We start from the raw sequence: 22,500 nt of genomic DNA on the forward strand, positions 1-22,500 counted from the left end.
TTCAAATATTCTTTGCGAGTAGGATTTGCAAACTCTTTCACGAAAGGCTTTGGACAAAAATCACAGAAGTTTCATGAAAAAATATTTAGTCGGAAAGGAACGCGACCCTTCGACTCAGACGACAATCGTCACGAATGTTCCCGGATAAAGGATTCGAAAATCGGTTACTCAGTTGGTCTCTGTTTGTAAGATCAACGCATTGCAAGACTCGTAGTAAATGCAATTGTGTTTGTAGGTTATCTGCTGAATTCAGACCGCATAGATAGAATAATTTTCTAATTGTCTTACAGAGCTAAATGCGCTCAAAATGGCAATCATAAAAAGAAGGAACTCTTTAATTTCTCTATGTTAGACTATTGTTCTCTACGTCCGTTGTACTCAGTCCATATAAGGAAACAATAAACTTGACCTTATGACTCAAAGATTGGACGTGGACTGCGTAGATAGTCGTTGAAAATGGGAGAGAAAATTACATACTATGCAATTTTTCGGCGGAATTTCATTCTCGATGCGACGTGCTTGAAATTTTTTTCATCTTTGAGGTCACGATACACCGTTTGTTGCGAAAGACTGAGGAGTTTTCTGGTTAGTTATCAAAATAAAGCTCTTCCTGTGCGTGGAGATTTCGCGGAATCTCAAATTGTAGTGTGTTCAATTAAAGCCAGTCATTTACGCGAACTAAAGTGACTGAAAGTAAGCTATGGAAGCAAACAGAATCGTTAGATCCCGAGAAAATGAAAAAGCAAAAAAAAATACGATTGCCCGCAGTATGTGACGTCACGTTAGTTGCTTGGTAACGCTGTTGACAATTCTAATGAATCGTCATTGGTTCTTGTGGAGCCTACCAGCAGGTCACGTGGCCTCATGCTCGGTCCTCGGGCTGGTCGCTCTGTAACGTCATGGGAAGATGGCGGACCCTTTTACGGGTGGCCAAACATCTAGAGCAAGCAATGCTTTACAGAAGCGCCAAGAATCCCTAAAACGATGGACAACGAGCGAGACAGCAAAAGAATCTGCGGATAGGACTAGAAAGAAGACTAAAATCCAATTCTCGCTTGGAACTGTGTTCCTTTCAGCGGTATCGAGCGGTGACGTGGAGGAGGTGAAGAAACTTTTGGCGAAAGGCGCTGATATAAATCACCAAAATGTCGACGGACTAACCGCGTTACATCAGGTACAGCATCTAGCTTCCCTATCGTAGGTAGAAAAATTGTATAGGAAGCGAAAGCAGTACTTGCGAGAGCGGTTTTTGGACCAGGTCTAGGGTCCTAGCTAGAGCTCAAAACAATGGCCTAATTAACGAATCACTCGCTTCTTAAAACTTTGAACGATTAGAAGAGCTTGCTCTTAGAAAGCTCATTTTTGAGGCGTCGCTTCCATTAAAGCTTTACCAGAGCTGAGTATCCGTTACAGAGTAATCTACTGTAGTCGTCTCTAAACTTCGCTGTTTGTTGGGAAAATTTCTGTCGGCTTGTTAACGCCTTGAACTATGTCAATGTAGACCACAGCAAATGGATACAAGGAAATCTATGCCAGATTCTTAGGTGGAAATGATCATTTTGCTCTCCTTATTTGAACTTCGGGTTTCTTCTGCCCAATACCCACAAATATAATTTATTTTCCAACACTTTTTTTCGTTATTTTCGTACTAGTATTCCTTCGAGTGATCATCTTGAGAGCGAAGGTAGAAGAGAGGTTTCGGGTTTTAAAGTGATTTCAGGTCTTATGGTTACCCAGGTTGTATATTTATATATATCAATAGGTTATTTACATCTGTTTCTAGGACTGCCCACATTTAACCGCTTTTTGTATTCGACAGGCCTGCATAGACGAGAATTATGATCTTGTTAATTTTCTGGTCGATCATGGAGCCCGTTTGGACATTCGAGACAATGAAGGTTGGTCGGCTCTTCATGCAGCAGCGAGTTGTGGTAGCGTCGAAATAGCTCAGTAAGTTTGTGTTTGCTTTTTGCATTTTATTGTAATCTCCTCTCAAACCGGCTTGGCATTGGGTTTGAACAGTGCTGGCCGATCATCTCTCTCTGTTAGCGGCATTTCGTGGACATTTAACATAACCAAGCTACAAATTTTGTCCCAAGGTAGTGCCAATTTGGATCGTGTTTCAAAACATGCTAGGAACTTAGGAATCGATTATGAAAGCTTCTTCGAGTATGTGTGAATTTTGTTCAATTCGAAATGGGTGCCGTTGTTTCGGTAGTTTGTTTGGCGATCTTTCAGCCAAAATAGCGAGGTTTCCATAATAACAAAGCATAGCAAATGTAGAAGTACGTTAAGTCGAACGCTGTTTAATCGTGGGATATCTCTTGTCTAGTCCAGAGATTTTATATCAAATGACCGATGTTGTATGAAATACCTTCGAATCCTTGTATCCAATTCACGCACCACAAAATCTAAACATCAGTTGTCGTTTTTTGTACATGTTCTTTTCCATTTGTTCAGGCTTAAAGATAGATTAGGCTGCAGATTTTCTTATTTCAGTTGACGACCGGCGAAATAAAATCTGTGTTAGAAGCGATGAGATAAGCTTAAATTTATTTGTGCATAATTTAATTTGACGTTTTTTCGTATGTGTATTCTTTATTTTGTGGTTTCGGGAGGCCGGGGTTTCGATGCTCTTCAAAAGTAATCTATTGTATTCCAAGGTTTCACTTTAACCAGACGATGGATCATTCTTTGAGTGAGTGTTGCGAGATGTCAAGAGCGTGACTTGTTCGAAGTACGAAATCTTGTACGTGTGTCATTCTTGATCGTGTGCACATAATTGTTGTTAATATATTTTTAAACTCTGTACACTATTTTTTGGAATTTTTAGCTCCATCCTTGATAATTACGCATTTGTTAAATATCTTTGCATGAGGGATTCGTTGAACAAACTCATGATAGAAACATCGCTGTTCTCTTTGCCAAATGGTTTGTGTCATATTCTGAACCATTCTTCTTAGAGAAGGTTTAAAGGAAAAGTTCGATTGTAATCTTGACTTTGGTTGGGTTTTCAGTAGAATCCAAATAACATTTTCTTGGATAAAATTGTGTACAACATAGCATATTCTTTTTCCTTTATATTTTCTGATAACATTTGTTTCATCTTGTGCACTGTACCTAGCATAGTGTTTTGAAGGCCCTGAAACAAATATTTATCAAAGACAGTAAGAATTATTGTGGCTTTGATAGCTGCCAAAAATCAGTCCTTGCTTAATGATTAGAAATACACCAGTTCATGTTTGACTGGTTCAAGAATCACGATAATTATTTTACCCAACTCCATTTTTTATCATCTTTTAGTTTTTGCATAATATGCTCACTGTAAATCAAATGTCCTTATTTTTTTTAAAATACTTTTTATTTTTACAAAATTTACTCTAAATTAATCGGTAAGTTAAATGAGATTCTGACATTCTGAGTAAAAATAAATTTGTTGGATGAAAGAACTTTTCAAAATGTAGCTGTGATTCCTCCCCCCCCCCCCCCCCCCTTCCAACATTTGTCTTCTTGGTCCAATTCGTTTCAGTTACACACTAGTGGCTTTATTTGGTGTGAATTGTTCTTGTTTACCCATGTTATGTTGTGTACCAAGTTAAAAGGAACTCTACAGTTTGGTTATTGTTCTCTAACACTACACTATGTCTATGATTATGTCTAGGTTTTTAATTATCTGTATGTGACAGTCTGAAGTTAAATTTTTAGTTTTCTTGTAATTTTGGCATCCTTGTTACAATTTTAGCATTTGAGTAACTAGGCCTGTAAATTTTTTTAAAATGTTTTTTTAAATATTACAATTGATTTAGAAATGGTTTTGGGTAAATTTCATTTGGTTGAATTATTCATCTTTGTGGGGCTTGAAGGGGCTATGTCACGCAAAATTGTTATTTCATGACACCCAAAATGCTCCAATAACCACTCAAAACTGTTGATCAACATACAGCAAAAGGAAAGAGAAGCATGGATGGACACAAATGGACATGATTGAAACAGATTGAATTTGGGTAACCTTGTAATCTTGAAAAAAGTAAAAAAAATTGGCCTGATGTTTTTCAAGTTTATGGCAAATCGCCTGGATAAAGGTCGTTTTGCTCAGAATCATCTTGTTTATGATGTAACAATAATTTTATCGGTAAAGGATTTCCATTTTACCATTTTTGAGTTTTAAACTCATGATTAACTAAAGATTTCCCCAAAACACCCCAAAACAACGTGACATAGCCCCTTACAAACTTCCAGTTACTCGTTCCCATTATAATTTTTGCAGTATATTTTGAAAAGGCCAAGTACATGTACAGTGTGTATCAACCAATTTATTCGCTAAGATTTTGTAGTAGGTCTTAAAGTGCTGCATTTCCTTTTTTCAGATTTTGAAAGCGTGTTTGCTTTACACCTGACTGGCAAAATTTTGAGCTTTGATTTTTATCCAAAGGCTGTTTATTTTGAGTGTAAGTTTTAGATTTCACAGTCCGGCATTACTCACATTCAAAACTGACCGATTGGACCTCAGAGGGTTGGATGTAGGGAAAAGTGGCGTCATTTACTCACTTGCTTAAAATTTTCAATGTGTAAATACAACTTATTATATATGCAAAACACGAGTTTAAAAATGTGAAAGCCGAAACTCCCGTTCTGCATGTTAATTTGGTAGCGCACACACACATTGCATTCTCAAACTATTGAGTCTTTGACGTCATTTTCTCCTCAACCCAGCTCTCTCAAGATTTTTTAAGTTAGTAATGGTGGACCAATAAATAAGAAAATTCCAGTTAAAATAAACAGGTGGCTTTTTTAAATCAGAACTTAAAACTTGGGGTCATTTAGTGTTAAGTTAACATAGTTTTGAAATCCAAAGAAAATATTTAAGAAGAATTTTTTTTTTTGGTTGTTTAGTAGCACTTAAATAATGTTCACTTTTCTGCTTTAAGGCTGGATTTCCTGTAATTTCTTAACTTAGACTGTATAGTGTAGTTATTTTTACTGGACTGAAATAACATAAACATGTAACTTGGAAGAACTTTTTTTTTTCCTTTTGTCTAAGCTGCAGTAACTCTCCAATTTAAGTTGACAGTCACAATTGAATTCGATTGTGGCCTCTTTAAGGTGGAGGTGATAAATGTATCTTTCAAAATGATAGTAATGGACAATTCAAGGAAAAAAGGAGCTCCAAAACCTGTCCCACATGACGTTCCTCTGTTTGTACCACCAATCATATGCATTTCCAGGACCATTGTTAAATTTACTGCATTTTTTGTAAACACCGAACTGGGAACACAAATTTTTCAATATTAAATTGGTGCAGTGCATGTAGTTTGCACACACAATTCTAAAGTTCTTTCAATCTAAATTTTCCACACATGGCTGCATTTCTGTAAAGCTATGTTTGTAAAAAGATTAAACAGCAGGGCTTGAAATTAACGAAAAAATTTTGTGGCAAGATACGAAAATTTAGTTGCAATTTCGCAAAATTTAGTCGCAAAATTGTCCTGCAACCTTGTGTTGTCAGCGTTGTAGAAAAACAAATTATGAGCCCACAATACTTGTGTTGAAAGAAACCGCTGTAAATGGCGGATGATATCGAAGGAATGGAGTTGAGCACATAACATCACAGCGAAAGTACGCTACAATTATGCTATCTTCAGATTGAAAGAAAACTCAAGGCGAGAAACAAAATAATTTTGCAGGGCTTGAAATTTGCGACAAAATCCAGTCGCAATTTTGCGACAAGATACGAAAATTTAGGCGCAATTTCGAAAATTTTAGTCGCAAAATCATCGCGCTGCATTGTGTTGTCAGCGGTGAAGCAAAGTAAAATATGGGCCCACAATACTTGTGGTGAAAGAAACCGCTGAAAATGGCGAATGCTATTGAAGGAATGGAGTTGTGCACGTAACATTGCAGCGAAATTACGCTACAATTACGCTATCTTCAGATTGAAAGAAAACTCAAGGCGAGAAACAAAATAATTTTGTCATTTCTTCATTTATTTTAGTAAAAAGAGCAGCAAAGTGGCAACTGCTAACCCTTTTGTTTCGAAAGAGCGAAGATGAAAACAAGTCGCAAATTTGCGACTTCTCCAGATTTTTTAGTCGCAAAGGGAAAAAATTCAGTCGCAAATGCGACTGTATTGGTCGCAATTTCAAGCCCTGTTTTGTCATTTCTTCATTTATTTTAGTAAAAGGAGCAAAAGCGGCAACTGCTAACCCTTTTGTTTTGAAAGAGTGAAGATGAAAACAAGTCGCAAAACTCTCCAGATATTTTAGGCGCAAAGGGAAAAAATTCAGTCACAAATGCGACTGTATTGGTCGCAATTTTAAGCCCTGGACAGTGTGAAAGCGAAGGAAACTCTTCTAGTGATAGTTAAGCGTGCACATTTTGATGTACTGAAGCATAAAAAAGTAACTTTTAATTACATGGAAAACTAGTGGTGGGAATCAGTTGAGATTTCAGATTCGATCATCAGAAATAATCAGATTGCCCCAACCAATCGATCATCGATTATAATCGGAAAAATCTACCTATAAGCACTCCAAATATTTTTCATCTAAATAGAAGTCAAAGTGGGCCCTTCCTTCACTTGATGAAAACCAAAATATTCCCACACTTTTGACCTGGCGTTTCCAGTATAGCAAAAGATCTCCAACTCGTCCATTTTAGCCGCCATGTCTGAGAGAGGACACTGGGAATTGGGGAGAGATTGGGGAGAGCGAAACAAACATTTTCAAGCCAAAACCTTGGATCAGAGGTGACATTATCTTCCTCTGGTAATTTGCAAATACATTTGAGATCTATTTCAAAACTTATTTTGGACGGTAGTGATACTACAAACGCGAAACAGTGTACTTGTAATTTATGTTTTGGTTCAGTTGTTTACGAAATACAAAGCGGCTTAGCATGCCACATCTTTCAAATAAGTGTGAGGTATTTGAAGTGACAAAAACACAGCGAACAGGGTACCGCCAGGTAAACACAGTCAATCTTAGATTATATCTGCTTTTGTGACTTAGAAGTTAGGAATCCATGAAAAAAGACAACTCACACAAGATATTAAACAAACATTTTTATTGATTTTAATACTTTTATTTGTCCCCAATAAATTGCTAATTTTTCGGCGACAATCGATTATGAAAAAAGCAAAATCGATTGTCGCGTCACGTGCACTTTTCGATCAACTTTCGATTATAATCGATCATCGGCCCACCACTTTGGAAAACTATTGTTCACATTATTTTACATAGACTAAAAGGGTGCCTTTCATGAACATGCTGCGGCAGTTCTAAGTTTTGTCAACAATTTAGTTTTCCACTGCTGTTATTCGTTGGTGTGCATATCCCACATTGCCACTTTGTTGGTTTCTGTTTCAAACAGTTTGTTAACTGTGACTGCAAATATGATTGGCAACAGTGAAAAACCAAACAGTCCAGATGTTTTGGGAAGATACAAGTACATATGTTTGAACACTCCTTTATTGCAAAAAGGTGCGTTATTTAACCCATTGACTCCCAGGGGTTCCCCATTGATGAGTAAAATCGTCTGGCGTTAGACAGAGTAAAATACTAAGTCTGGCCGGTTTTGGCCGGTTTGGACGTCAAAGGGTTAACAATCATCTGATGTGTTAACAGGTGTTTACCTGTTAGTCTTACATTTACATCCACTGGCATACAGCTGTAGGTAGTATTATCCATTCCAATGTGAATTTTGCACCTTTTTCAAAGAGTTTTCTCTCTCAAAATACTATGGACGTAATTTTCACTTACAAGCTACATGGTAGGTTATGGCTAAATTGTCTGGCAGATCGTGCTGTCAATTAGAAGCCTACGGAGTAAACTTGAAATATACCATAGTGTCGAAGACTGTTAACAGTCCGTGTGATTGTTGAGTATGCTTCGATCATACGGCTGAAGAATAATTATCTCCTCCACAATCGCTCAGAATGGTGTTGTTCGTTGCGATTTTTTCCCAATTTCAGTAACCGGATTCGAAAGGGGGCTAAACTCGCTTGGTTTCTGCATTACTTCTGAACAAAATTCTCTGTGAAACTTTGGCAAGCTTTTCTGTTATTCGTATTCCCAGTTGCGTTTGTGCTGTTAGTCTATCGAGGAATCAGTAAAGCGACCAGCTCGTTAAATTCTTGATTCCTTTGACTCGATTCTCGACTCAATTGTCGTTCCTCGATCCTTGCAAGAATCGAGGGTCAAGTCAAGAATCTAGACTTGAAAGAGACTGTCAGCTTACTTTCGCATGGTACAGTACAAAGTCATTAACCTACAGATTTTCAAATGCAACTATAGATGATTAAGGTTTAATGCACCTGTGGTAGGGATAGGAAACTAGTTGCGTGGTGAGAGGCAAAAGGAGAGTGGTAAGAAACTTGCACAGCCAGTAAGAGTGTAACCCGTTTTCTAGGTTTAATTTGCCTTGATTGTGTTATGTAAGTCAACCATTGACTACAGTTTCCTCATTCTAAACCCCTCATGTGTCAAATCCTTGTTATTGTTATATATTTGCAGATGTTTACTTGACCATGGGGCAGATGTTGCGGCGGTCAATAATGAGGGGGAATTACCCCTGGATCTGGCAGAAGAAGAAGACATGGAAGATCTTTTAACAGATGAAATTGAAAGATTAGGTGAGCTTCTCTTCTATCTTGGTCATACAAATTGGGATTTACGTACAATAAAACTCATATCTATTACTCCTGTCATGCTTTCCTTCGATTTCTATGGAATACTAAATAACTACTACCTAATTCTACTTGATTTGTAAAGAGCATTTCCTCCTCGCAGTTATGGTACCTTCATCAATGATGGAAAGGTGTAGCCCGTGGGAATTATATGGAAAGCAAGTTGCTTGGAAACTGGCGAAAGGACAACTGAGGCAGGAATCGAACGTACGACCTCCATAACACATTGGTCGGATGCTCTACCCATTGAGTTACTAGAACTGACTGGAGAGCTAGTTTGTTTATCTAGGTCCTGAATAGACAATGTGTCTAACTGCGGGCTCTACAATGTCATCCGCCTCAAATAAATTCGTGATGAACTTATTAACATTTAGGCGCAATAATTCACTTGCCTGTACTCTTTGAGCAGAATGTTTTAGACTGTTAAATGTAGTTGACCCAGGGCAAGAGCCATTTTCTTTTGCAATGCACAATGGTACTTAGTTTTTCTCTTGACCAGCTATGGACCTTTACATCATAAGAAATAATCCCGAGAAAAGAAGGATGTTCAATTAAAGCAAATTTATGTGAGACCCTTGGTTCACAAGACTACCCTGTCTTCATCCGGCATGCTGCTGCTTAAGCTTAATTACAGTTTTAGTTCTTCATTTCCAGTTATTTTTCATACAAAACAGATGATAGTTTTAGAATTCTGTACACATTGTGTGTATGTTACTTTGAATAAAATCTAGGTGATTTGAAAGATCCAAGGAATAGAAAAACATCTATTTTGTTTTTGGAGAGTAAGTTCTAAGGCACTGGGGCCATTACTCTGCTAGTTTCAGTTTGGTCCTGACAAAACAAGGATTTAAATTTTGCCTTTACTAAAGAAAACCACATAGGTTTCTGCTATCGAAATTGTCGTCAAAAATCCTTATTTAGCGGAAGCTCCAGTATCAACTTTTTGAACAGTGTTTTTTTTTTTCAAATTTGATACAGAGCTGTGCTCATTTAGTTTGCACTGATTCTTGAAGGGAATAATGAGTGTCTTTTTTTCTCAGGAATTGATGTAGAACTAGCTAGAAGTATGGAAGAAAGAGTTATGTTAGAAGATGCTCAAAGTTGGACAAACAGTAAAACAATAAATGAAATGAAAGATAAATCAGGTATTTCATGGTTATTTGAGCATGTTTTGTCTTTTTAATTTTTGTAGCAAAGCTCAGCGCGCCAAAGGCGTGTGTGGAGCACCATGGGTAAGAAAATATGGTAACCCATCTGTGCAAGAAAATTTGGTTTTGGTTACCATGCGAGTGTACCACCCTACTTCCACCCTCCATATATACCAATGTGAAACTCTGTGGTGCGACCTGCATTTTTTGGCGGGAACATTGTTGATATTGGACATCCATGTTATGGTTAATTGACACCTGTCAAAACAAGGTACCTGCTGATCAGTAGCATGTAACCATATGGCGGGCGCATGTTTGAAGCTCATTGAGGCCAGCTGTTTTTTTTTTTTTATTGAACACTGACCAGGTACTGGTTTTTGATTGGGTCTTGGGCTCTAGCCAGGGTAACTTATAGTAAGAACTAGGAGTTTCAGTGAGAAAGTGAGTGCTGGCGTGGAAACTGGGAGCAGTTACTGGTATTTTTTTTAAAACAGCTGCAAATTTTTGAAGAAAGAGGATACCGGAAATGTGCGTGAAAGTATTTAAAAAGCGAAGAAAGGTGTGCATATCTTTAGCATGTGTCGCAGGTGTTACTTTTTTATAAGCAAATGGATAATTTCAAAACAATGGCATGTCACTTCCTTCTTTGAATTTAAACTTCTGTTCTCAAATTTCTGGCCCCTTTTCAGCAAAAGAGTATCCTTTTGAGAAATGCTGAGCGTAGCTGAGCAAATGTCAATTTGAATTTATTGTCGTGCTTGAGAATAGACTGGGAGCAGTCTCTTATTTTTCAGTGACACAGTTGAGCGCGCGATTGCGTGACACGCCCCGTTTTCACCACTAATTTGCATAAAATAATAATTTCACTCGTCGTGTGTGGCTCTGAGGAAATAAGAACGACTGCTCGTGGTCTAGCTCTGGAACTGATTTTCTCTTCGCTCAACAGTTGAAGACTTTGAAGAACAATTTGACTCGCTGGTCAAAGACTGAACACATACTGTTGAATGATGATCAATGACGACTCACTAGAAAAGTACTTGACTCGAAGGCTGTCACTATAAGATTCCCTTCCACGACGTGTACGTGACGTTATTTCGGGTATCGATACCCCGGATAATAGACGTGACCCACCACAATCGACTGCGCATGCTTCCGATCTTACATTCAAATTTTGATTTTTTTGGCTAATGTCAAGAATAGTATGCTGCCTTGCTAAGGCTCGCCAGCAATAAATAACCTGGGAGCTTTGCTTTTAGGCTTGGCTAAATCTGTAATTATAATTGTAGTATGAGTTATATCGTAATTATAATTGTAGTATGAGTTATGTTAAACTCTCGTGAACTCATCAGGGTAAGAAGGCAGGCACATTTAAAATTGATCATATGGAAGCAGCAAGGCCAAATGAATGTAAAAACATCAAGAATGAGCATTGAGAATTAAATGGCAGTGTCAGAAATGTGCATGACTCATAGCCTGCGTGTCTGTCAGCAGGGTAGCTGGCGTAGATTGGTAAAAAGGACCATAGGAAGAGGGGAATTTTTAAAATGCTAATCTGCGGGAACGACAGTATGAGTAAATTTCTGTTTAGCCAAAGATTACCAGCTGCAACCAACCACCTGGGAATTCAGTTTGGTGTTACGTTAACTTGTATCCAAGTTAAAAGAGGGCTGATGCTGGTATCAGAATGTTCTTAGACAATACTCCTTTATACATGTATTATTTGGCAAAGTGTACTTGTACCAAAGCTGTTAGTTCCAGTGTGAATTGTTTCTTGGGATAAAATGACTTTTATACATCACTCTTTAGGTGCAACTGCATTACATGTTGCAGCCTCAAAAGGTTATTTACAAGTAATAAGGTGAGCTACATGTACATGTAAGCATCTGCTTTGTTTAAAAAAAGAAAAACAGGATAGATGTTTGATAACAATTCAGTTGAACTGGGTTGGTGGAAAAGCAAATTTACTCGTACAAAAAGGAACCCGAGAGTACAATGAAGTGGTAAAATGGTGATGCCAAAACTCTAAGCTCATAATTCACATTCAGCATTTAGTGGCCAACTTTGTGCATTATATGGGTGTGACAAAATAATTCCTTACATATCTAACAGAAGAAACAGTAATAGGTCGTCTCCTTAAAGTAACAATCTACGTTAAAATTGGTGCTATTACACTTCTGTTTCAATTTCCCCTTCAATTTGTATAGCAATTTGAAAAAGACAAAAGTTGTCGCTGTGAGTCAAGTTGCATCAAAGTTGTTTACAGTGAGGACACTCGAACCATGAACACTTGATATTTGTTTGTACATTTTTTTAGTGACTATAGAATGTGGGCTTGTCCTTTTGACAAGAGTATTTAATGTTTTACACTTACATAATGATATACTTGTAACACTATACATCGTAAGAAGAGCCTTTATTTGGTAGTCGTCGAAGAAAAATAAAGTCAAGTGTTCACGGTTCAAGTGTCCTTACTGTAAAAAGATGGAACTCTCACTTTATCAAACCAAATGTTTTTGACACCATTATGTACACCATTGTTAAAAAGTTGAACTTTGGTATACCTGTACTTCTTTTTCCAGTCTTGTGCTTCAACTTGGTGTTGATATCAATGCAAAAGATGTAGATGGTTGGACACCATTACATGCAGCAGTTCACTGGGGGCAGAATGAAGCCTGCGAAGTACTTGCAGAGCATGGAGCCAATTTTAGTGCAAGGAATAAAATGGTGATCTTAGCTCTTAATGCAATTTAAGTTATTCTGGTTCTTTGAAATGTTATTATGGGTATCACCAGAGAGGTTAATGGGAAATTATGGTCTAGAAAAAGTTTCTCTAAATTACTAAAACTTTTCCCCAGGAATTCGAAAATAATAATTGCCATTTTGTCCAGTTTCCATTTCCCTGTAAAAATGTGACAAGAACGCTTTGAAGTTGCCTCTTTTGTGACTTGGAAAGCGCCATCTTGGATATGACGTGTTATGACGTAGCAATAGTCAACAAACGTTATGACGTAGCAATAGTCAACAAACATGTTTGACCTTACCACGTTCTTGGTTCCCGAATCACTTTCTCAATTTTGTCTGACCTTTCTGCTCCAAGAAATTCAAATGTAAGATGAACTATGGTAAAATGGTATTGTGGTGCAATAGCTAGTAGGCCAAGTAGGCCATAAGTGCGACAGAAACTCAAGTCACTTAATAGTTGTAGATTCTCTGGTCAATCAAACTAGGCGGCAAAAATCAGCCAGAGCAAATGTAAACAAGACAAAGACCTTGAACATGCGACATAGAAATATTCGACAAGCGTATCTTTTCTTTTTCACTTTCTTTCTTCTGCGACAGCCGTCTTTGATGCTTCAGCAGATGTATAATTTGTTTCACCAATGAAACTTTCGGATGTTGCTCAATACACATAGCAAGGCGTTTTCACAGCAACAATTACCGCTGTTGGTGTTTTACGCTTTCGAGGGGGATGAAACTAGACACGTGTCTTTTGAATGAGAAAACAGAAGATTCCACTGGAAAATGAAAATTTAAAGAGAAGTTTGCCTGCAAAAATAAAACATGGGTGGATTCCTCAAACCTGAAAACCTGACTGCTATTATTGTCTGTTCAGGTCTTTCATTTTGCTAAGGAGGACTTCAATCAGGATCTTCAGGTTTATGAATGTTGGTCTTGGTAACATTCGCTTCATACTGAAATCAGGGTTCGTACGTGTCTTGAAAACCCTTAAATTTTGAGAGTGCATTTTCAAGGCCTTGAAAATCTGTGCTCTTCATTCCTGGTCCTTGAAAGTCCTTGAATTTTTTTCTGACCCGCATTTTGAATCTTTGAAAACTTCAGTGAAAATAATCAGCCACTCAAGTCATGTCATACAAATGCGACGAGCTGTGGGGTCGAAAATGGTTACCAGTGCCTTTGCATTATTTTCATGCATGTACGTTATGGAAAATGAAGAAGAATTGTACTGTCAGACCATTTCTATGGGTAAATTCATCTACCTAAGTAAAAAGGAGGTCCTTGAAATTTCAAAATTTGGCCCTTGAAAGTCCTTGAAAAGTCCTTGAATTTTTGGTCTGAAAAAGTGTGCGAACCCTGTGAAATCTCAGTCAGCCAGTCCAAAATATCATTACATTGGACCGAGAAAACTGAATCAAGCAATATATTGACGATTTTCACTGTTATGTGCTTTTCCAGGCAGTAAAATAAACAACTTGATCATGAAAATATAGTGTAGTGAAATTTTGTTAGCTTTATAGACACTACTGAAACGATTTACTCTTACCATTCGATGGAAATATATAAATCTATCGTTTGTTGTAAAGTTGTAACAGGGATCTTGTAGAAAGCCACGGTAGAATAAGACAGATTTAACTTGATTTCTAGGCGTTTAGTTTGCTGCAATGAGCACGGGATAGCATTGCAAGCTCTCTTTCGCTTCGTAAACCTGCATATAACTCACATATATCTGTTCTGATGGTGGAACCAATATTAACACAATTTACCCACTAGATTAAGATTCAAGTCTACAAAGTATCACTCTCCTCGCCTGTGTTTTCCTTGTTTAGATCAAGTACATCTAGTCATCCGGAGAAATCCTTGACTATTGCTACGTCATAGCCTCGTTTGCATTCACAAAAACAAAGATGGTGGATTTCAATTTAGAATTGCCCATTTTTGAAGCATTATTGTTGGCTATTTAAACACATTAAGCTCAAATGAGTGGTCAAGTACATGACAATACAGGTAAAGAACTTTCGATTCAGAAAAACTTTTTCTTGGGTGTACTTTCCCTTTAACTTGGCAACAGATTTGTTTTAGCCATAGTTAACACAGAATTAGTGATTGTCAGACCTTACCTCGGAACAACAACTTCAAGACAGTTCTACAACCTTTACGCACTGTACAGCTCACAACTTGATTTTTTTTTACGTTTTGTAATTATTTTGCTTAATAATAGGTTATTTTTTTGTCTCTGCAGGGTTCAACACCTATTGACCTTGCAGAACCAGACATGGTAAAAATGCTTGAAGAACTTAAGAAGAGGCAAAATGATAAACCAAAGATCAATGCTGTAAGTCTCATTCACAAAGATTGCACGAAAGAGCAAACTGATAGTCCAAAACACATAACACATTTATGATTTTAATAGTCAAAGGAAGCCAACATAATTATGATAATTATGAACTCCATAAGCAGTAGTTGCCAGACCTAAGGAAATTCAGCTACTGTAATTGGCTTCTGATTTTGTTTGAATTTCAAACTGTGTTGCATGTGGTTGGGAAGAACTGAATTAAAAAAAAAATATTGTTAACTCATTGACTCCTGAAGCAGCCCCTATTGACTAGTTAAAATCCTCTGGCGTTAGACAGAGTAAAATTTACATGTGTCAAGTATCACTCCTTGTAGGAGGTAATAGTTGTGAGGGCTATACTAATGTGCTTTTTCGTCTTCAGTTTTATTTTTTATAATTTTGTTTTCTCTTTTCCTTTTTGGTTACCGCGCACCGGTAACTCAGTTGGTTGAGCATCGGGCTGTCATGCGGGAGGTCGTGAGTTCGACTCTGGCCGGACCAACACTCGGGGTCTTGAAATAAGTGAGGGGAAAGTGCTGCCTTTGTTATTACATCTGCAAATGGTTAAGACTTTCAAGTCTTCATGGATAAGGACTATAAACCGTAGGCTCTGTCTCACAACTCTTCAATGTTCACAACCCAGTAGGACGTAAAAGAACCCACACACTATTCGTAAAGAGTAGGGCATTGAGATCCCGGTGTTGTGGTCAGGGCTCATTTCATTCATTCATGTGCTGGGTGAGATCGCTAATGGACTGATAGCGGCTGCCAGCGGCGCCTATATATGCTGATGTCCTTTCTCACCCATAGATCCCTTGCTTGTAAAGCGCATTTGAATATTTCAATAGAAAATGCGCTATATAAATTCATTACTATTACCATTGGTGTCTAGGAATGTGTGCATTTTATATTGCATCTGGGTTAGCTTGGAGATGACTTTGTTGTATTGTGCCTTAACATTTATTTTGATTTGCCAATGTATTTCTTCCACAGTCAACAACACCTGTTATTAAAAGCAATATGGAGTTGGGACCAGCCCCTTTAAAAAGACGGTAAGTTCCTTTTCCAACCCAACAAGGTTGGAACGTTACATGAGCGTTTCCCAACCCATTCTATAAGATCCTGGACGGAGTTGTTTGGAGAAATGTTAAGAAGTAAAATCACAGTACCCTGACTAACAAACAGTTTGTGGTCTGTCTGCTGCCTCTTTTACCTTCCATTTGACTTCGCCTTAAAAGTAGGCTTCTCTTTCAACCAAGTTTACAGTTGTACAGAAAAAAAATGTAGGCTTCTCAGCTTCTCATCAGCTTTGCTTCTTAAGTTACTGCCAGTCTACCCTAACACTCATCACTAAATATTTTTTTACAAAGAAAGTGGAATGAGGTCAATCAGTTCTTATGGCATTTGATTTCGTTTGATTGTTTTAATTACTGGTGGCTAGCAGGCCAGAACATTGAATTTAAGGGTAAACGAGGTCAAGTCAGTTGATGGCCACTGTTCTCCGAAGCGTGCAGCATGGTATTTCCAGGTGGTCACCAGTCCAGGTATCAGTCTTGTCCAGAAGGACTAAAAGTTTTTTGATAGCTTTTGACCCATAAAAACCCAAACCTTGCTTCAAACAACTCAGTAAAGGAGTGAATTATTAAATGGAAAAGGGCAGAAACACATATTGACTGTACGCTAGTCATTTAAGAAAATTAAAAGAAAAAAAAAAGAAAAAAACAACCGACAACGCCTGCAAAATATCGTGACTGTTGAATTTGTGGTGGTTATCACAGCTTATCCTGCGAACGGGTTCTCCATTGACTTATTCGGATGTGTTTCCTTTAATTTGTTCTTTGATAGTGCATCATCAAAAGCTACTTATGGCATGAGGCAAACGGGAAGAAGTCAGTTTTCTAAGCATCCTCAAACTCCGTTTCTCTTTACTTTACACCCGAGCAAAACGTGAAAACTCAGTAGTAATTTATTACTTTCCATGTAGTTCGCAACACACATTCCATGAGTAATTGAGTGCTTGTTGTTTTCTGAGTTTTGCAGTAAACTATAATATTATAAATAAAGCACTGTATCAATACTTACATGTATTAACTAACAAACATACAAGACTATATTCTCAGACCTCTTTCATAGTGGCAGTCAAGAAAGGTATGCAATCGGCCGCCATTTATGTTAGAGGTCTCGTTTGGAGCTCTATCCTCTGTGCCTCGCTACCCTCTGTGTGTCAGTTCACGAAAACTCTCGTTTTCAGATCAAAGTTAACCCGGCCAGTAACTTCAATTAACCCTTTTCTGTTGTGCGAGTATGATAGTTTTTAATCTAACTACTTTCTCCTTGTTTTTTTTTCAGTCTTTCTGAGACCTCTCGAGCTAGAATGCTGCGTACTCAACCCCCTGCTAACAACCCGGGACTTCTGTATGTAAAATTAATTCTAACCGTCCCTACTAACAGTTTAATGCTTTGTAAAAAAAAAAATTCCTTGTTCAAAGGGCTTTCCCTTATCTTGTCTCTTCGATGCTGTACTTGTCTCTTTCTGGTTGTGAGATGAAGCTTCTTGGTTTTCTCGTTGTTTCTTCTCTGTCTTTCCTTGCGGACTGGCACTCAACTAAAACGAAAACGAGAGAGTAATCGTCGTGTAACTTGGCACATTAATTTGGCCATCCGAAACAAAACCAATCGTTTCAGTAGTATGGCAATTTGGAGATTCAAAGCGTTATCAGATTCTCCATCTGAGCTCAACTATTGTGTACTTTTGTAGACTGCATACGGGCTTACCTGGCTCCTGGCCAGAACAAATACAAGGACTTGCTTTGGCTTGACAACACAGTCCAACCTAGTCCTCTTGGTAGGTCGGTCTGCGGTCTGCAGGGGTTACTCACCAACTGGATGAATCAAACAGTTGAATTCTCGGTGCTTGTGCCAGTCCTGCAAAACTGCTATTCACTGCAATTTCTGCGTGGCTTCTTTATTTCGTAGGAGCTCCATAACAAGAATAAAGGACCAAAACCTTTTTCTCAGGGACATCAACCAGGAGAGAGCTCAGATGGAGGCGAGCAGGGAACAGATATCCCCGAAGAACAAGCTGTCTAAGCCACCTGGTTTCTCCGAATCCCCCAAAGAGGACAAAGAAAACGAGCAGGAGAAACGGGACGGTTTCAGCAAAGACGACAGCGGAACGGAATCAGACATCGAAGGGAGTTCTGAAGAGGATAGCGAAGAAGACTCGGAGGAAGAAGAGGAGGAAGAAACAACTAAGCCGACAGTAAACTCTGTCGCTCCTAGGGCTAAAGTCACGGTAAATTCTGTACCATCAAAACCTACGGTAAATTCGCTCAAAGAACCCGAAGATGAATCTGAATCAGAGGAGGAAAGTGGTAGCGAAACAGAAGCGTCCTCCGAAGAGGACGAGGACGAGGACGAGGAGGAAGAGGAACCGCCCGTCAAACCGGAGTCTCGAACAAGCTCGACAACTTCTTTGAGAACGATTTCGACAACTCGTGCGCAGAGTGCACCATTTAGTACGTCAAATTCAGGGGTGGGGGGTTCATCAAGGCTTCTCAAGTCCCCATTTATAGACAATGATAAAAAGGCCAGTAGTCCTTCTTCACCCGTTTCAAAAACTGAACCTTCAAGATTTTCTAGGTTAACTGGTAGAGAAGAGAGTAAGGAAGAACCAAAGTCGCGGTTTGGGAGCTACCCAACACGTACAACCGCATCGACAACTTCTAACACGACGAACACCACTACCACAAGCATAAAAGGGAGGACGATCTCTACACCGAGTGAGGACACTCCATTCAGGGGAACAAGAGCTAAGAGACCTGAAGACGAGGAGGAGATTAAGAAAAGTAACGATGTTACTCACAGGAGGGCCGGTGGAGATGACGAACGGAAGGTAAGGGTGTACTGTTGGGTCCTAGCGTTTGGTGCGTTGTTGTTGATGTTCTTATTTCAATCATGCGTACGGCGGCCACATCATATTTGTAATAATTTGCTTGGTTTCTCAAGGCGTATCATCGCTAGACGTGAATTCAAATAACTTGCTGCGCGCATTTCGCGGCCACCCCCGACCTCTGTCATCGCCTTTCACGACAATTTCCAAACGACAGGGGGCTTTGAAAATTTGAAGTGGCAACTAGTATTGGCTTCAGAGAATTATTCAAAATCTGGCCACCTAAGTACACGTTCAGGTTGATATAAATTTGGTCAAGTTGTAAAACGGAAAAAAATAGGGAGAGGGTTTGTCACTCGTCAGTCGTGATATTGCCCATGTGTTACCCGACCGCACATACATGTATTGCCAATTGTAGAGATCCAGTGTCCACTCAAACGAAGAGGATTATCTGAAATAACATCATCAACAACAACAACAACTGAAATATCAGTTTCTAATTTTGAACATTTATGCAGGTATGTAGAGTGTATCTTGAGAGATTTGTATTTAATTCCGTTGACACTTCGATTCGAGTTTTAATTCAAAAAAAAGTTGTTAGGGTGGCGAGGGAGGTTTGTCTATTTTGTCCTTTTTACGTAAGTAGCTCCCTATGCATAATTAATGTACCACGCAACTTGTTTGCTCAAGTGGCACCAAATAATAACGAAAAGGCGACCCAAAATTCGTCTTAAGAATCGCTGGCTGTCATTAACCGTAGTGTTCCGTGGAGACCCATTGCTTCTCTGTTTTGGAGGAAGGTCTTTGTTGCAGTGTTCATTCTTTGACCCCGTAATGTCGTATCTCATGCGCCGGTACGATCCATCAAATTATGGAAGCTCAACCGGGAGAATACAGGTAACATTTTTCGGAGAGATTTAAACATGAAGTAGCAATAATTTCTTAGGATTATGAAGAAAATGTATTGTACGAGGGTTTACTGGGGCAATCAACCGGCAAAATATTCGCTATTGCGTTAAACGGGCTTAAAAAGTCGCTTGCATTTGTACTTCTTCGTTAACACGGTGCCGAATTCAGTAACTTATTCTGATATTTTTTTATCGAACAGTCTGCCTTGGTTTGTCGCATATCTCGTGCCAGCTACTGTTAAAAGAATCGCCGGTCAAATGGCGTAGAAGACAATCACTCGGCTTCTGTTGTTGTCGAACAGTCTTTTAGCTCTGGTAACTTTCGGCCATGTCTACGGAGTTTTATAAGATGCTCTTCAACATGTTTGGGCTTGCAAAAGTAGCGGTTCATTTTTAACCCGCTGCATTACTGATTTCATCTCTGGGATTTTGTTCACGAAATGTCTTGTAGGGAAAGGTTTGAATTTTATTTGAATTACGAGGTAATGTTGTCAGTGAAGCGTATCTCTCGGCAGAACAAATAAACACGAAAAGGTTCACCAAGGAAGGGATCTATTCAGAGTTGTTATTCATCTGCTTTCTGCAAGCTGGCATTTTTAAGAATCGCATCTTAGTTTTGATGTTCTTCCTCAAATTTGAATGTAGATAATCTATGCGATAGTCGCAAATGATGTTGTCCATTTAAGTGGATAATTAGTATGTATGTTTTAAAAATTCAACAGGGTTATTCACACCCAGTTTTTGCGGTAGTCGTCTGTCATCAGCCTGCAGAAAATTCGTGGTACATCTGCGTTTTTATTTTATGGCTACTAAAGGGCTGGTGCACGCATTTATTCTTATGTCTTCCTACAGCGTCTATTTGCATTTCTAGCGCTGTTTTGCCCATCAGACATGAATTTGCTGCGGGGGTTTTAGAAAATTTGAGCTTGTTTGGTAAATATGTCAAGTCGCGTTGGGAATGTAAATTCACTTCTTGGTTTTATTTGCATCTGTTTTACGGTACAGCTCGTTAACGTTGGTACAAGTTGATCTCAAGATTAAGAACGCACTCTTTCGTGCCGTTTGAGGGTTTCATCTTTCTGATTTGTGAATTTAGCAATATAGACAGACAGAAATAGGAACAGACCAAGATGCAACATTGAGCGCTTTTCATGCCAGGGTCATGGCTTATCGGGCTGAGCTATTTTGACGCAGTCTTGCTTTTTTTTCCTTAAAGACCCTTTTGTTTACATGTTTCCGTCGCTTGCTCAATTAAATGTCAGTGGAGTGGATGTATTTCCAATAAATAAAACCATTTGTAATTGCGCACGGTCTGGTAGGTTGACTCCGTTACTTTAATTTTCTTTACAAAGTAAGTGTGAATGTGACCTTCGCTCGCGTTTTGGGATATCACGTGTCACTTTCCTCCTCCCTCAAAGGAAAAATATCCTGACAGCTTCAAACTAACTTGGGCTCCAGGCGTCCGTTTGTCGGTAGCCCAAGAATATCCGGGGCCTTTTTTTTCGGGTATTTTGTATTTTAATTAAGGTCGGACAAGTTTATGGTAGTGATTTGTAGGCTCATTAAAAGGTTCATATGTTCTTGTTTGGGATTTTGTATTTGTGCAGTGTTGCAAAAATGAAGCCTGTCTTGTTTCCAGCAGCTTTTTGCCACTTTAAAAGAGTTTCTGTTTTGGGCCTTTCGTTTCATGTGAAGCTGCCCTGCAGCAGTGCGCGCGCGCCGGATCATGCAGGGCTATGGAATGAGTTTGAAGAAGGTGGTATAAACCCCTCTGGAGCCGAGATCTGTTTTAATTAAGTACACCCAAACACTTGGTTTTAATCTCATGACTGCTATGATTCTCTGTCTCCCGAAAATTACATAGCCCGTCCCATGCATATTGATCAAAGAACTCATTCAATTTATTTCAGTTCTATTTTAGGAGCTGTTCGTACTTTTCCAAAGAGGTCCACAATGGACTTCTGTTCTCCATTATTATTGTATTTGTTGTCACATGATGCGAAAACCGAATTTCCTTTGTGTGGCATATTCTGGGTGGCTTGTTCATCAAATGCTTTTGTTTCAGGAAACTTCCGTGCGAGGGTCGAGAGACGAAACAAAAACAAGTACTCGACCTTACTCCACTACCGACTCGTTTCTAAGCCGCCGAAACAAGATAAGCGGTACAGGAGACGAAAAGAACGAGCCAGACGGTCGTAGCAAGCAGCCAACTGGAAAGAACAACGAGGAAGTCGAGTTACCTGCTTGGAAGAGGCGGCTTCAAGAGCGAGAGAAGGAAAGAGAAAGGGAACGAGAAAAGGAGAAGGAAAAAGAGCAAGAGCGGGAAAGGGAAAGGGAGAAACAAAGAGAAAAAGAACGGGAAAGTGAAATGCCCAGCTATCGTCGATCAAGGCTAACCGAGAGGGAGAGGGAGAAAGAGAAAGAGAAGGAAAAAGACAAAGAAGAGAAAGAAGAGGATGATTCATCTCTGTCAGCTGCAGCACGCGCCGCCGCGCGTCGAAGGAGACTAAGGGAGAAACGCCGCGCAGGGGTGAGTATCGTATCTCTTGAGAAAGCTCTCATCTGACCTCCTGAGGTCTCCCTGTTATTTGGGGGGAAAATGCAGGATGTAGCCCGCTACCTTGTCTATTTGTCGCTTGCTTAACGAGTCGTGTCGTTTGTAAGCCTTAGCTAGCAGTCCTTCCACCGCTCCATAAGTTAACGGTGGAATAATTGTTTGCACTTTGTACTCAGGAGGTACTCATAAACTCCCGTCCGTTTTTCAGAGCGACGAAGATGAAACCGAAGATGTTAAGAGG

General features: G+C 39.0%; 1 protein-coding gene across 3 annotated transcripts in view; it reads left to right on the plus strand.

Moving 5' to 3' along the window:
• Positions 1–870: 870 nt before the first annotated feature.
• LOC138042700 (protein phosphatase 1 regulatory subunit 12A-like) overlaps positions 871–22,500 on the plus strand; it is a 27,884-nt gene continuing 6,254 nt past the window's right edge. Inside the window, exons 1-12 of one of the 3 annotated variants that reach the window (XM_068888668.1) lie at positions 879–1,174; positions 1,820–1,950; positions 8,511–8,629; positions 9,724–9,828; positions 11,638–11,689; positions 12,411–12,555; positions 14,810–14,902; positions 15,896–15,954; positions 17,252–17,317; positions 17,921–18,797; positions 21,768–22,232; positions 22,468–22,500. The exon at positions 22,468–22,500 is cut by the window's right edge and continues 72 nt beyond it. In XM_068888668.1, the coding sequence (XP_068744769.1) occupies positions 908–1,174; positions 1,820–1,950; positions 8,511–8,629; positions 9,724–9,828; positions 11,638–11,689; positions 12,411–12,555; positions 14,810–14,902; positions 15,896–15,954; positions 17,252–17,317; positions 17,921–18,797; positions 21,768–22,232; positions 22,468–22,500 (2,412 nt within the window). In that variant the 5' untranslated portion in view covers positions 879–907. Of the gene's footprint in view, positions 1,175–1,819; positions 1,951–8,510; positions 8,630–9,723; positions 9,829–11,637; positions 11,690–12,410; positions 12,556–14,809; positions 14,903–15,895; positions 15,955–17,251; positions 17,318–17,878; positions 18,798–21,767; positions 22,233–22,467 lie in introns of all 3 variants that reach the window. The other 2 variants (XM_068888670.1, XM_068888669.1) reach the window with 2 other exon arrangements.

Source organism: Montipora capricornis, chromosome 3, assembly GCF_036669925.1.
Source record: "Montipora capricornis isolate CH-2021 chromosome 3, ASM3666992v2, whole genome shotgun sequence".
NCBI lineage: Eukaryota > Metazoa > Cnidaria > Anthozoa > Scleractinia > Acroporidae > Montipora > Montipora capricornis.